The sequence below is a fragment of the Tauraco erythrolophus genome, chromosome 12, assembly GCF_009769465.1.
Source record: "Tauraco erythrolophus isolate bTauEry1 chromosome 12, bTauEry1.pri, whole genome shotgun sequence".
NCBI lineage: Eukaryota > Metazoa > Chordata > Aves > Musophagiformes > Musophagidae > Tauraco > Tauraco erythrolophus.
Window position 1 is genome coordinate 22,039,529 of NC_141476.1, and position 15,076 is coordinate 22,054,604.

The 15,076-nt window shown below is 39.4% G+C and overlaps 1 protein-coding gene across 3 annotated transcripts in view; it reads right to left on the reverse strand.

Moving 5' to 3' along the window:
- The window catches only part of IQSEC1 (IQ motif and Sec7 domain ArfGEF 1), a 346,404-nt gene that overhangs the window by 24,997 nt on the left and 306,331 nt on the right, over window positions 1-15,076 (reverse strand). For all 3 annotated transcript variants that reach the window (XM_086618777.1, XM_086618776.1, XM_086618778.1), the window contains one exon: window positions 3,694-3,855. In XM_086618777.1, coding sequence (XP_086474903.1) covers window positions 3,694-3,855 — 162 coding nt within the window. The remainder of the gene's footprint in view (window positions 1-3,693; window positions 3,856-15,076) is intronic.

The window sequence follows — 15,076 nt, forward strand, 5'->3', positions numbered from 1 at the left end:
TTCCTATTACTGTAATTCTCATCTCCTCATCGTTTGCCATGTCTTTCAGTTAACATTTACGGAGAAATAATTGCTTTCTTGCTCTGAAAATACAGTGCTGACAAAAAATAAAAAAGGAACCAGTTTAAGATAATCAATGTGAACTATGTCATTCTAATACTTTTTTTAAGGACTACTTTAAAATCAGAAGCTTATAAATTTCCTTTCTTTAAACTTAGCTTTTAGTTTTTAAATAACCAGACATGAATCACAGCAAGTAACAGCACTGCAAGTGCAGAAATCACAGAAAGCAAGCACAATCCAGTCTTAAAGGCCTTTTCTTAAACATATAGCTATGCAAGCATAAATTAGAGTAGCTCACATTTTTCTTCTAGTAACATTGTAGCTAACATAGATTAAGACCAAAGCAATTTATTCACTTTGCCCGAATATTTTTCCTTTTATGCAGAAGCGCAAGGAAAGAAACAAACAAGCTTGGCATTTCTCACTCCCTTTCCAATCCACACCTAAAAATCTGTTATCAGTTCTGCAATAAAGTTCACAGTCTTGCCACCTATTGTAAGTTCTGTAACACTTTCAAAAGCTCTTTTCTCCTTCAAAGGTGTAAAGTACACGTGCAGACAAGCTGGAGTCAAACTGAAATAACTAGAGCTATTAAGGACCTCCAGAAACATGCTGGCCAGCAACGTAATGGGGAAGGGTCTTAAAAAATCTTTTGTATCAGCTATGGAGACAGCAGATACACCACCGTGCTCAATGTTCTTAACTGGAACCAGTACTTTTCCGCACATATTTCAAAACAATAAACAAAACTTTTCTAGTGGCTGTGTAACGACCAAAAAGGGAACAAGTGACTTTTACTAGGTCTGTACAGCAAATGCAATCATGAAAGTAAGATCACGTACTTGTTTAGTTTTTTTTTTTAAACAATGGTTAACAAAATTATAACCCTTGATGACATCATCATGATCACAACGATAAAGAGAACAGGATAAAATGGACTTTAGTCACTGCAGGACAACTCCAGCACATACATACTCCAGGTGAATAAGCCTGTGCTGAACGACCGCATCTTCACTTTACAGCTCCACCTCCCAGGCAGGTAAAAGCCAGCAGCAGTTACACTTTGCTGCTTCTAGGTAGGCAAATAATTGAAACTTCTTCCTGGGAACTATCCCCCGCTTACCACCTCCCTACAAAATTTAGGCAAGAGAAGTGGCACACACCCTTTGCGGGGTCAGGGCAGCTACAGCTGCCTTGGCTCTCTACTGTACCTTTTGTCTGTACTCTTGCACGCAACTGTGTAGTGTGATGGACTGAAATGACACAGTCCTAGACAGAGCGACACAATGTCACACTGTCTCTCTCACTTTTAACAGTGTTCTGTATGATGGTTTTATTTAATTCTTTCTTTGAGTTCCTCAGCTACATCTCTGCTACATCAAGCACTCCTTGGTTAGACAGAGAGAGAAAGCTGAGGCTCGCTGCAGAACAGCAGTGCTTTGGGAAGCGTGTCTGATGTGCCTCAAGCGTTGGACAGGGCACAACATCAATGCCAGCCCCATGCCACCCAAACAATGCCTTTACAATTGAGCTGTCACCAGGTAGCAACTACAGCAGGCCCAGAATGCGGCTCTTGGACAAAAATTTAGGCTACTTTCTTGAATATTTTCTAAGGTCCAGTGAAAAGATTTCAAACATCTGATTTACAGGATCTGGGAAACTTGAACACAAAGCAAAGCATGTCACTTGAAATTAAATTGTGTAACAGAAAAAGGATCATCTGTTAAAATATCTTTTCTATGTAACAACGTGGAGTTATTATCAGTTCAATAAAATCTACCTCCAATCTGTAAATGTGATATTCAAGATGAAATACTATTCTCTCTTTTTTAAGAAAAGTACCTTGCTCCTATTTGCAGGCAAGGTTCAGAGCACTATCAAGAGAACTGCGCCGCTTACAGGGTATTCCTCACCCCAACGCATGAAACAGCTTTTTAAGAACAGATTAATTTCAATAAAAGGATTGTTGTAGGGTCGTAGGTAGGTGATTATGACCTTACTTTCAGCAGTTCACCTCATCACAGATACAGCATCTGACTAGCAGAGATACACGTCTACTTACCCATATTCTGCTAGTCTGCCTGAGACAGTGAGGCAAACTATTTCTTCGAGACCACAAAATGCATCATCTAAGATTATAAATACATCATCTCCTCCTGGACTTGTGCAGTTTTCTTTAAAAAAATTAGAAAATACACACTCTTTGGAAAGTCTTCATCCTAGTCTGACTCATAATTGCAAAATCCAGACCATCATTACCAGGAGTTACTAATGACTCATGCTGAATAGGGATGGCATCAAAACCAAGCCACATTCTGTTACTCTGTGTGGTAACACTGGCTACCGCGCCCCACTGCGTGCTTTGGTACACAGCCTCTCCCACTGCTTTCTGCTGGGTATCGCACTATGCACGGCGCAGGAAAGAAGGAGAAGACCTCTAAAGAAGTCTATGGCATGTGTACACACGACATTAGCTGTAGGAATACAGTGCTCAAGTTTGCAATTTGAGATATGTAAATTCTGGCAGCATCACAGTGAGATCAGGATGACTACAGGGAATGTGACCAACATCTCTGCGGCACGAAGCCAGTGAGAGCAGTCTATAAGAAACGTGCAAAGAAAATATAAGGTGTTGGCAGACACTTTGTATCATGATACTGTATTTTTTTTTGTGATTTATCAATATTACGTATCAAGATTCAGTCCTCAAGAAAGACTGTATCTACAGACCAGCACAAATTTCAGCACTGCTTTTATTAATCTGTGGTTAAAACCTGTGGTCAGAATTTTTCCTAGTCTTCCTTAGTGGGCAAGACATGAGGTTTTTTTGCTTTCATTCTCTGCAGTTTTGTTAAACAACTAAATTTTTTATACAACTCCTTGGACAAAGCTGGACTAAGATGTATTCATGTCTACAGGTCAGTATATTGGCTACAAAAAAAACAAAGCCCCCCCAAAAAACGTGTTTTAAATGAACACTCTCTTAAAATAAAGCAACTTTTTTTTGGTCTACTCTGTATATCAGGTTTAGAAATTTATGACCAAGCTGCTAAAAGTCTAATTTTCTGCTTTGAATTTCTTTGGTTTTTAAAACGGTTTCTGTTTATCTAATCTTTCGGAAAAGAACAGTTTGTATAGACCTTGTCAGCATATGCCTGTACAGGCTGAAATCCCTGTTTATCTAACGTCTGAGCCATTTGGCTGTAATAATTATTTTCATGTTCTGTTACTGATGAAGCCTTATGTTGCGTATAATATTATTTTGTTTCATTCAGTAAATTATTAGAGAGATTGAAGAAGGAAAAAGACTTGGAAATAATACACTCTAATGCCAATAAAATTAAAACATAAATAGAGTAAATGCACATGACTACAGGGAACATAAATCCTTGTAAGTATCTTGCTGGGTCAAGAACAGAAACAGTAACTTAGCTGGAAAGCAAAGAAATAAATATTTGCTCATGTGCATGTTTTCTTTCTTAACCCTTAAGAGTCCGGTTTCTCCCTCCTTCAGAACAAGATCCAGAGACAAGCAGGAAACATTCAGAGACCATTACTACCTCTAGCTTGATGAAACATCCTACTTGAGCATTAAAATATGCTTACTTCCTCCACACACACAATACTCACTCTAAGACATCCCGGTTGAACTGTTTTTGCCGATTTCCCAAAAATTCTCCGATCATCTGTCTGCTGAGACCTTTTCTTTGTAGGAGAAAGTGGGCGACACCAACCGGAGTGTCTGGCACAAAACCTCGCTCAATTAGGTACTGGACTCCTTTTTCAGGTTTTCTGAGGAGAAAAGAAAATGCAAAACTATTAATTTTCTTCCATTGGACCTGGAGATATTTGATTAAACTTTTACAACAATGTTGCCAATCACTTTTGACTACCATACCACTAGTACAGGCTAGTACAGTTTCAGGATAAATGTAACCATCCTGTAGAACATACTGTTCACTGTTAACAGCTTCCTAGCTTTGAAACACATCTTTGCATGTTATTACACATTTCCCTGCTCCATAACCCCTCCAAAGAGCAGCTTCACATGCAAGCAGCTTCAGGCACGAAAGCCAAAACACTTGTCAAAGCAAAAGGCAAGCCCAACATCAGCTACTAAATGCTCCTGTTGCCGGGAGAAATGTACTTTCCAGAAACTGAACTAAAAAGCTGCTGATGAGAAACGAGAAACAAAGAACACCCCTGACCTCCAGCCCCCTTGCTGTCAAAAGTTAAACTTAGTGAACAGAAACATCAGAAGAGGTGTTACTGAGAATACAAAAAATCAGGAGGGGGAAAAAAAATAGTCAGTCATGCAAAAAGAAGCAATTAAAAATAGTGAAGCTCCCATCTAATGTAGATTTTTTTTTCCCCCTTGACCTTTAACACACCTGTTGCCCCAGATCTCCTCCCCCAGACAAGCACCTCCATAGTTTCTGGAGTATTTTACATCTCTCTATACATCGCCTCCAGATTTAGCTGCAACCATTTTCAGATCTCAAAAGAAAGCAAGCCAAAGTTGCTCAGTTTAATATGTTAAGAAGCATGTGTTGGGGAGGAGGGCTGGGGATAGAATCGATTTCTGGCAGTAAAATCTACTGCTTATAAAGGCAAATGCTGCTTATATTTTATAGTGAGGGGAAATTCCCCTCCCGGCATATATTGTGCACTGTGTTTCCCAGCAGCACGACACAACAGACAACCATCGTTTCTTTCAAAGATATTAAAGGGATATCTTTACAGAACCAGTAATTTCATCATCATCTTTATTTTGTATCAAAGGCTAATATAATGTCCACCTGTACGAGGGAATGATTTGCAGCATGCTGGATGACCTGAAAGATCTTTTCTTTAAGGCGAGCAAAATCAATTTGAAAGCACAAGGCGACCATACTATTCTGATTCAAGGTTGATCATACAACCACAACCGTTCCTCTGGCTTTTTAATTGCAAATAACATTACTAAATACATCACCATTCACTTCTCCTACTCTTTTACATGACACTACCATACGATTAATACCCTATTAAGAGTTAGACAGATCAGAGGAATATATATAACTAAATCCAAAGGTAGTTCTCAAGTCTCCATTTCTTGCATCAGGTTTTGTGGCTCTTTTCATCTGAAAATGTACAATTACACGTATGGCCATCTTCTAAATACAATCTTGTAAAATATATCTCCTTCATACCCGAAAAGTACCCTTTTTCTTGTTAGTAACGTAACTGCTACACTCATATGCTTTTGAGTTGTATTTCAGAATTCTTCATCTTCCTGAATTTAAATTCACAGCATCCAACAAAAACAGGAACAGTTTTCTCCATCCTCCTTGTTAGCTACATTTACCCAGAAAATTCAGCGTCATAAAAACTCAGGGGAGTTCCTCCCCAGCAATTGTCAAAATAGAAAACAAAGATAGAAACTATCAAAAAGTACAACTTGATCCAAAGCCACCTTTACTTGAGACATAGAAAATGCTGGACCGGCGCTCATTGTACTAAACCACCACTTGAATTCTTACCACCCCGTAAGTCTGAACATTTGAAACCACCACAAAGGTGATGCATGATTTGTTTTGTATCAGTTCCTACGTAGCTGTATAGTTTTACGTAAGTCAGGGTCTGCCTTTTCACATAAGAAGCTCTGCAATATGAAAGTTCAGCAATATGAAATCACTTCATTCAAATACACTTCAAACAAGGCTAGGTAAGCCTCCAAAACAGACTTAAAAATCCATTTAGCAACACATTGGAAGCCAAAAGCTCCTTTCCCATTGATACTTTCTTCATGCTGAAGTGAAACATCAGCAACTTTTGCATTATAGGATCATTTGAAAGTAGTCCAATTTCTTACAAAAGTTGTAACATGGAAGCAATGCAAACTCTGAACTGTAATAACATTAAAAATAGTACCTGAAAACTCTGAACTGTAAGAATGAAGACTGATCTTTTCTATCTGATAAATCAAACCGCAGCAGCAATGGAATAAACTTCAGAATAACAAACCTGCAAGTCATTTCCACAGTGAAGAAACTTTATTTCTTTTAATTCACCGTCCTACACTCTGAATTGGCCAACTAGAGATCAATAAAATTGTGTCACGTTATTTTGAAATCCATTCTCTGAAACCCATTAACTTTCTGTTCCAGAGAAACAACTGTACACCTAGAGAACGGGACTGACCTCAACTGCAGAGCTACTTGACCCCAGCCAACAGCCAAGCACCCAGACTAAGCCAGTGAAGAGCTGCTGCTAAAATCAAGAACTCAAGAATTCAAGAGCTTCTCTAGAGAACTTCTCCTACCTGTTGAGATGAGAACTGTTAACTTTCCTTTGATCTTTCTTTGAAGGTTCCTACAGTCACCACTACAACGTGGCCAGAGGCAGCTGGTACCACTCTGCAGTTGTTCGGGTATCACTCGTTGAGCAAGGCAGCCTACAACGTTTTCAGTTTTCCTGTTACCAAAATAAATACTATTTGGCTCACATGAGAACTCCGAATATTAAGAGTTATACGGGAATGTGCACAAATAAAGTTCTGTGGCGAAACGTGGGTCTCAAGTTATCAGAGGAAGAAAAATTTTCTTATCCAACAGGTATCTCCCTAGTTTCCCATTCAGCTCGTAAACGCTAATTTTGGCTTCTGTTCTGGAAGTCTAGTATGTCAACAAAATTTTCTTCATATTTCTATTTTTTTATTATCTGAAACCTTGAATTCATTCAATACTCCTGACCAAGAAACTGAATTCAATATGAACTAAATTTTATCAAACAGCTTATTAGAAGAACAATCTCCCTTTTTTTTAAAATCACCTTGCAAGCTAGGAAGGTTCAGGGAGTTTTATTGCTCTTGTAGGCTCTTTCCCACCTCCACACCAGGCGTTACATTACCTATTCAATGGGAAAATTACTTAATAGGAAATGATGGCTTTGTAAGAGCGTCATGAAGTGCTGTATTTCCAATGAAATTTTACTTAAAAATTGAAGGTAACAATAGGTTAAGAGAAAAATGTACACAATGGTACCTCCCCTCTCTGTCTTTAAACACGGGCAATATTTTCCCTCTTTTCAAATTCAGAGAAATGGAAGAACTAAACAGGCTGATGGAAGGTTAAGTCCTGCTCAACGTCACAAATTTCAAATATTACTCTAAGTATGAAGGAATTGCCTCTTAAATGCCCCATGAGGACATGTAGGTTGTGGTATTGACTATCAGCAAATATCTAGAAACTCACTTGCTCCTTTCCCAATGAAAGGCAAAAAATGCCAGGTAGCTGACAGGGTTTCTGGAAGGGCAGATTTTGAAAGACAACAGAAGCAAACAGGGCTTCTGCTGCTGGCAAAACCAGCTGTTTTAAATTGGACAAACTTTCTTTTTCACCAAACCCTAATTTTCCTCAAGTGTATGACTGGATGCAGAAGGGAGTGGGACATGAAAGGGCCATGGATAGGACATCCAACAGAAGTTATCCCCATTTCTGCCTACTCAGAAGTGAATTTAGACCATTTTGTACTTACAACTAAGAGTCTTTTGTGATTAGGAAAATTCCCAGTGATGACTTGTTAATTACACCTACCAACAAAAGGGAAGATGAGAACTCTATAAATAGCAACTGTGGAAGCTGCATAAGGAGAGCATTTATTTTCAGATTTGAATACATTAACTAACATCAAAAAACATCATCTAAAGCTAGCACCTTACATAGCTGATGATATACATATTTAAAGAACTTTTGATACTTAAAACAGTGCTTCCAAAATAAAGCTTAAAAGCATCTTCTATCTCAAAAAAAAAAAAAAACAATAACCAAAACCAATGAAAATAAATCAAAAGGAACCTACTGAAAGGAAGGAAAAAAAAATCAACACAAAAAGATATGCAAAAACATATTCACATAAGATTCCCAGATGTTGCCTGAAGGGCTAAGGAATTTGCAGAAACCAATAAATAACAAGACCTTTAGGATAGTTTAAAGTGACTTTTAGGGGAAAAACATTGATGGAAACAGTAATGCAAACAGATCAAAACAGTGTGTTTTAATAATACTAGATGATCTTTAAGGTCCCTTCCAACTCAAATCAGAAAGCACACTTCTTAGAGAGTACTGGTCATATTCAGTACAAATGTTGCCTTCCTATGTTTCTGAAGACAGGCTGAATCCTGCAACAGTTTTTGGAAAATGCCATCATTAAGAGGAAGCAAATTCCAGGAATGAAGAGTGCAAAACTATGCACAGACAACAGTTAAAATAACAAAGAGCAAAAAAACCCAAACCACCCTAAAAACCGATTCCCTCAAAAGCCAAGACAATACTAAAATCCCTGCACATCCCTGCCGTTTCCTCTAGTCAGCACTGCACCTTTCCTTCCTGGGTGGAATACTAACTAGGAGGAGATGCCTTATTTACTCAACAGGTTCTATATGCAGTACTGAAACCGTAAATTCAGCGGAATTTCATATAACTTGCTGTCATTTGTGCGCATCTCTGTAGAGCGGTGGTTTGTTGGGGTTTATAGCTGTGAAGCTCAGGAGTTGTTTTTTTTTTTTTCCCTTTAACAGCCATGCAGTTGAATCTGGAAAAGTCACAAAAAGGTCTGTATGTTTGAGAGTTTTGCTCAAATCTAAGTGATGTACAAGGCTCTCCAAAGAATGAGCTCGCCTTTGGAGTATGGGGTAGAGGAGAAAAGAGGAACAATAAATAGGGCAATAATATCAACACTGGTATGCTGCTGAGAGAAGTCTCCCTTATCCAAGTTAGGAATATACAGAAATAAAGAAAAAAAAAAAAAAAGAGTGTTTTTTTCATTAGACTAAAACCTACGTGTATATAAAGAAGCACAAATATCTTCAGCAAAATACTGCATTCCTAATACTTCCATTGTCATGAACAAATTAGTTCTTGACAGCAGTGATCCAGAGAATCTGAATGTGTCATTATTTGTCTCAACTAACTTTCATGTGATCAGAGAAGCCACTGACAGACAACTTTAGGACACGTTATTGCTATTGTTTCCACCACGTGAGAGCATCATCAGCCTGCAATGACAATCACCAACGAGCTGCTGCAGAAAATCTGGATCGCCAGTGGCAGAAGACAGCCCTAAAGCTCCACGAATTACTAAATACGGACTATCAAAATCACACAATTCCAGTCCCTTGGCTGACATTTTTTCTGCTTAAATTGTTTTCAGAGGTGCTCAAGACCTGCCAGAGCTGGAGAATTACTCATGTACAGCAGGTCATTAAAAGATTTAGAGACAGCAGGAAAGCCAGGGTCAGAGAGAGCTCCCCCTCTGAAGAGGGGAAGGGTAACAGCATCTGCTGACGGACTTCCCAAGGCAGCTCACAGCACAGCTGTCCACAGCTGGGCTCACACAACCCAGCAGCCAGTGCAGGAGCAGGACAGACACACAGATTGCTGCTAAAGCCACAAAAGGAAACACGGTTAGAAATGCACCACCTTATGCTGGTGTTGAACATAAAGTAACACCAGATTCCAAAGGCCAGCGGTACTTGGGAAACATGGCTTTGTATTACCTGGATATTCAAAATGTTATCGTTACAATTATAGGAAATAGTATTTTTTTCAAAAAAACCTGCAGTGAATTTGAAAAGCGAATTTGGTAAAGTTTTTTGTCAGATTCTACATGGTAAGAAAGAGATCAGCACTACCATAGCGTTTACTGGTATCTACTAGACTTACTGGTACAGCCAGTCCTACTGCAAAACAAACACGTTGAAACTCAGTGCTGTAGTTAGGTAAGCACTTCAGCGGCAGTGCCAGCACTGGCACCAGTCTCTTCTCTCTTTCCTACAGCTGGTTTAGGACTTCCTGACACACTGAACTACATAAAAAAGGTTTTCTGTTGTTTTGTGTTTGTGGGGTCCTTTTGTGGTGGATTGTTTTGCTTGTTTTGTATTTTTCTAAATCCAGTGAAGCTCCCCCCATCCCTGCACAATCAGTTGTACACACCAAGCCAGTGGGGTAAAGTGCCGAGGTCCATGCTGGCCAGCAGGAGAGAACAGCAAGCGCTTCCTCAAAAAGAACCATACAACAAAACCACAGCGCAAAGGTGTATTAAAGCCTTCTCTGTTTTTGACTTGCTAAACATGTAAAGGATCCAAACCCACATTAAATCTTCGCATTTCCTTTTAGATGCTCAGACAATAACAGAGCTGTAAAATGGAAGCATTACTAAACAAATGAGCACAGAAAGCAGCTTGCCCAAGTCTAGACTTCCAATACCCAGCAATGCCAAAAGTATCTTCTGAGGTAAACTAAGGGCTTATTTACAGAATGTAAATAACCACAAACACACTGTTCTTACAGCCATTCCAGTCTGGAGGACAGAGCCAGCCTGACTGAAAATGAGAAGCTTGGTGAAACATCTAGAAAGAACTTCATATTTCTCAAGGCACATCTATGCTTTTTGGTTTCTTGTCTACATTTAGGCACACATGCGTGCACGCCCTACGCTGAAAGGACCCTAAGCTGAGAGAATCTAGAAAACAAACAAAGCAGAACTACAAACATTTCTTAGAGGCTGTCAACACTGCAAACAGAAACAGTTCACCAGTGTGCTGCTGCCAAGGAAATCTTTTCATGTTGGGGGTGGAGAATTTAATGCAGCTATGATGTCAGCCCTCTGTTAAAATAATCTTCCTTACCTTTGATATCAGAGATCCCATTTTGAAAATATTTACAGTTGTCACAAAACTAAGTATTAGTTTAGGATTAAAATCCAGGGATGGCTTTCTTAATAGCAACTATCTAAGCCTTAGAATCATTTAAGAAGTTAAATATTTTTAAATAGCCAAGTTGGCAAAAACAACCTAGTTGAACATTCTCCTTAGTTTGGTAGACACTAAGTTGTGTTTCTACGGTTGTACTTCTTTGTTCGCTTTTACTGAACATCCTACTGCTGCTGCAATGAAGCTAAGAGAATCACTATGCTTATTTTAAGCCTTCTGGGAAAGAAGAAAAACCCAGTATCCTTAAACCACTACCAAAACTAGTGCCAAAACAACTTACCAGAGTTCACTCAGCTATGCAGCAAGGCAAGAAAGGGACTGAAAGGAAAAAAATTAAGAGAAACTGACAGGAAAGCCTGATCTGTGTCTTCCTGGTGTTACACAACAGTTAATGAAGAGAAAGAAGAACTAGGTGTAAATTACATTTTCTGGTAATTACAAAGAAGAGTCTCTAGGTCAGGAAAATAAGCCAAGAAACAGCATGTTTCTCACAGCCTACTTCTCTGCATCTTGTGGAAACAGGGATATAGTTATTCACATTATTTGGGCAGGATTCCTACAGTTTCCCTCCCACAGCGGGGATGACTTCAACCCACTATATTATGATACATTCATCTTCTCAGGTTCATTCAAGATCAAACCAAAAAACCACCACCACAGATGTGAAGGTCAGAGCTTACTTGCAATTATACCAAATTACCTGGAGGAATCTCCATTCAGTGAAAGTTAATTTATACTCATACCATATCAAACTCTGTAGACATCTGTATTCATAAAATTGGGTAACTGACCTAAACAGTTCTAACATTAATTTCTGTCTGATCAATCAGTTTTTATGGCACCACTTCCTAGCAAAGTGCTAGAAAATTATACATTAAACATTATTACTGCTACCGAACGTTTAGACTTGTCTGAAAACTATCTCCTGAATCAGAGCTGATTACGAAACCCTAAAAAGTGTATAAAAGGCAGCTAAAGGGTCTGAGCATAAAGGTCAGGTTATTCTAACAAAGGAGGAAAAATAGAGTTTAATGCTATTTCAGAAATAGGATTTTTCTACATGAGAAGCATCAGCCTTGAGGAACAAAGCAGTCAGCACAGTGAAAAGAACAGTAAGGCACACCCCGAGCAGTTGCAGTGCAGTAGCTGGACATGTCCTGGCTAGCAAAAGCGATCCTGAGTCGTGGCGCTAGAGCAGAGCTTGGAGCTCCTCATTATTCCCTCTCTTGGCCCTGCACAGCCTGCGTGCCCCCCACCCTGCTCCTTCCTTCCTTATATTTTAGCTAAATAAACGGACCAAAACACTCCGTGAGGATTTTCTCACCTCTGACCCTCTTTGCATCTCTGCATTTCTCAAAGAGTAGGAAAAGAGTTTGTAGCTGCCAGCAGAGCCAGATACCCTCCACTCAGACAAGATTCATGAAAAACCTGCTGGCGCTCTCAGAACTCTTTGCCAGGGCTGAGTGGTGCTTTCATGTTTATGCAACTGTAGGCAGGAATGAGACATTAAGATGACTGCGTCCTTGAATTGAGGAACAGTCCCTGTCTTCACATTTTCTAGCATCCCTGCCCTAAATTCTCTCTCCACAGCCTCACCCTAGTTACACATACGAGAAGCACTTCAGCTTCAATTTCTGCAGCTCTGCTGACTGCAAATGGAAAACAAACTCACTCACTTGAAAACAGATACCTTTTGGATTAGCAAGGCAAAAATACTCTTCAAACATCTCCAGATTTTTCATTTACAGATCCACCAAACCCCAACTCAGCAGACAGGTGTGAACTGTTAAACAAGAAGAAAGAGTTGGTGCTCCCTTCTCCTTTCCTTAACTCTTCCTCCAAGGGTTCCTATGCTGCCTTCCCAACTCCCTGTTCAAACTGCCCTCTGTCTGCCTGCAAAGGCAGCTGGGCACAATTTCCACCCTTGAAATTTGGTCACTTGAGGTTTGGGGGCAGGGGGGGGAAGGAATTAAAATTCTGGCATCCAGAGTCATATCAGATGCTGGCCTGGGAGCTGCTCACCCAGCCAAATTCCTCCATTCAAGGGGCCATTTTCCACTAACCAACTGTGTACCCTGAGCACGCACCCAGGCGTTGTTAGAGCAAACCAGTTCCTGATTCCTGGCACGCAGCAGCAGCAGGGAGATGTGTGCCCAGAATGGTTAAGGGCAGGCGGAGCTGGCGGCAGAGGATGAGGTAATGGTTCTTCCCCAGTCCCAGGGACGCTTGCACACAGTTACTGCTGGTCAGAGTGCAGCCTTTCAAAAGCTAGATTTGCTTTCAACATTTGGTAAAGTTTATACTCCTTTTTAATGGCAATAAAGGGAATCCTAGTGCCCATATTTGAAACCAGCACATAAACATACTATTGGCTGAATTCGCACAGTTATACGTTCAAGCTGGTTGTTATGAGCAGAATATAATGTATGCTAATCAAAGCACCCATTTTAGAAAAAAAAAAAAGAAGGAAAAATGGGTCCTCAGGGAGAAAAGATAAAACACGTACAGAACAAAGCAAAACACACAGAGCTTTTTTTTTTTTTCTTTGCGTGTTCTCACTTAGGGCTAAACGTTTTTAGAAATAATGAGTCATACTAAGAACATTCTTCTCTTTTTACTAACTCCTCGGCATGTTAGAGGATAAGCTACATGGAGTGCTTTGATTTTAATTTTTGTTGGAACTGTCTGCGGCTGAATAATCTGCAGTCCAGATGTTGTAAAAGCTGTAAAGTCCCTCCCAGCATATCCAGAAGGATAGCAAATGGCTCTGTTCCGAAAACCTGAAAAAGCCTCCTGTCTCCCCTTCCCTTTCCTATTGAATCATTCAAAAAAATCACAGAAGATATACAATTTGCAAAGATACTAGAGATCAGCTGACAAAATAAAATAATTAGTTTAAAGGTAAGGAGAACCAACTTAGTTTGATTTACATCTTCTCCCTCCTACTCAATCTGCACTTACAAAGTCTAATATCATTAGAAATGTTTCCAATAAGCTTTCAACTTAAAATTCTACAGGGGACAGTCTAAAAATACATGTTTTCAGACCAGATATCAGAATGCTGAACGGATGCCATGAGACCTGGCTAAAAGCAATATGGAAAGTATGCCCAGTATCTTAAGTGAAATTCATTAGGCATGCGATCGGTGTAAACGGAGGAACATCAGATTAGTACACTTATTACAATATTTAAACTAATGCCTACTTGCAAATTTTCTTTAAAAAAATTAATAACATTTAGCAATTTTTAAAGATTTCAAATAGAGAAAATGTTTGCAGTACTTTCTGAATGTAACAGTACTTGGGAACCCAAATTACCTTCAATCTCTACCTATACATAAATGATAGAAACTGTATACCTCTATTGAACAGTTAAAGCTGCTTTCACAGAAAATGAAAAATGTGCCTCCTCACAAATATTATTATTGTGTGCCTCAGATTTCCAACAAGAATTTCTCCAGAAATTGTAATTTGCATTTTTGTATTTGGTATAATCCCACCAGCACTCAGCAAATTCCTCTGCTTAGTAAAATAAATCAATACTTAAATTAGTATTCCAAGGAATCTAGATATGTTTTTGAAAGTCTGTTCCTGGAATTAGTATCCAAATCATAACAATAGAGATTTTTAAATTTGAAATATAATCATCCCCATCATGCAATAAATGAAGCCCGTAGGGCTTTCAAGGTTTACAGGTCAAAAGATGATACATCACTGCATAAGGCAAACAGATACTCATGCCTCTGTAGCTCAATCAATAAATCCTTTGAGAGAACTTTGGAAGAGTGGGAACATTGATAATAGCCTGTTATGAAGGAAGATACAGAAAACTCTTCAGAACAGTATGCTGTAACGGACTGAGGACACACGGGGAACAGTTTTCCATCTGTCACTAACGTTTCCAGAAAGCAAAAGAGGACAAAAAAGGGGGGTGAGGGGTGAAAGGCATCTGGGAAAACATTGTGAAAATATTTATAGCCTTGGCTCTGTTCTAGCGATGTAAAGTGGTGTCACATTCATTTACCTCCAAGATGTATGGGCAAGACTAGGCCCTAAGACCTTCAACAAAATTATGCCACAGTATAAAAAGCAGAGCAGCATGGTGGAAACAGCCCATAAGCTGCACTTCCCAGTCTCTCCTCACCAGCACCAGCAAGACTGGCTCCCGTGGCAAGAACTCACAATGCCACAGAAGCACTGCCAGATGAGATGACATTTAGAAGTGTCTTCCAGTACCTGGTATCACAAAAATGATACTAA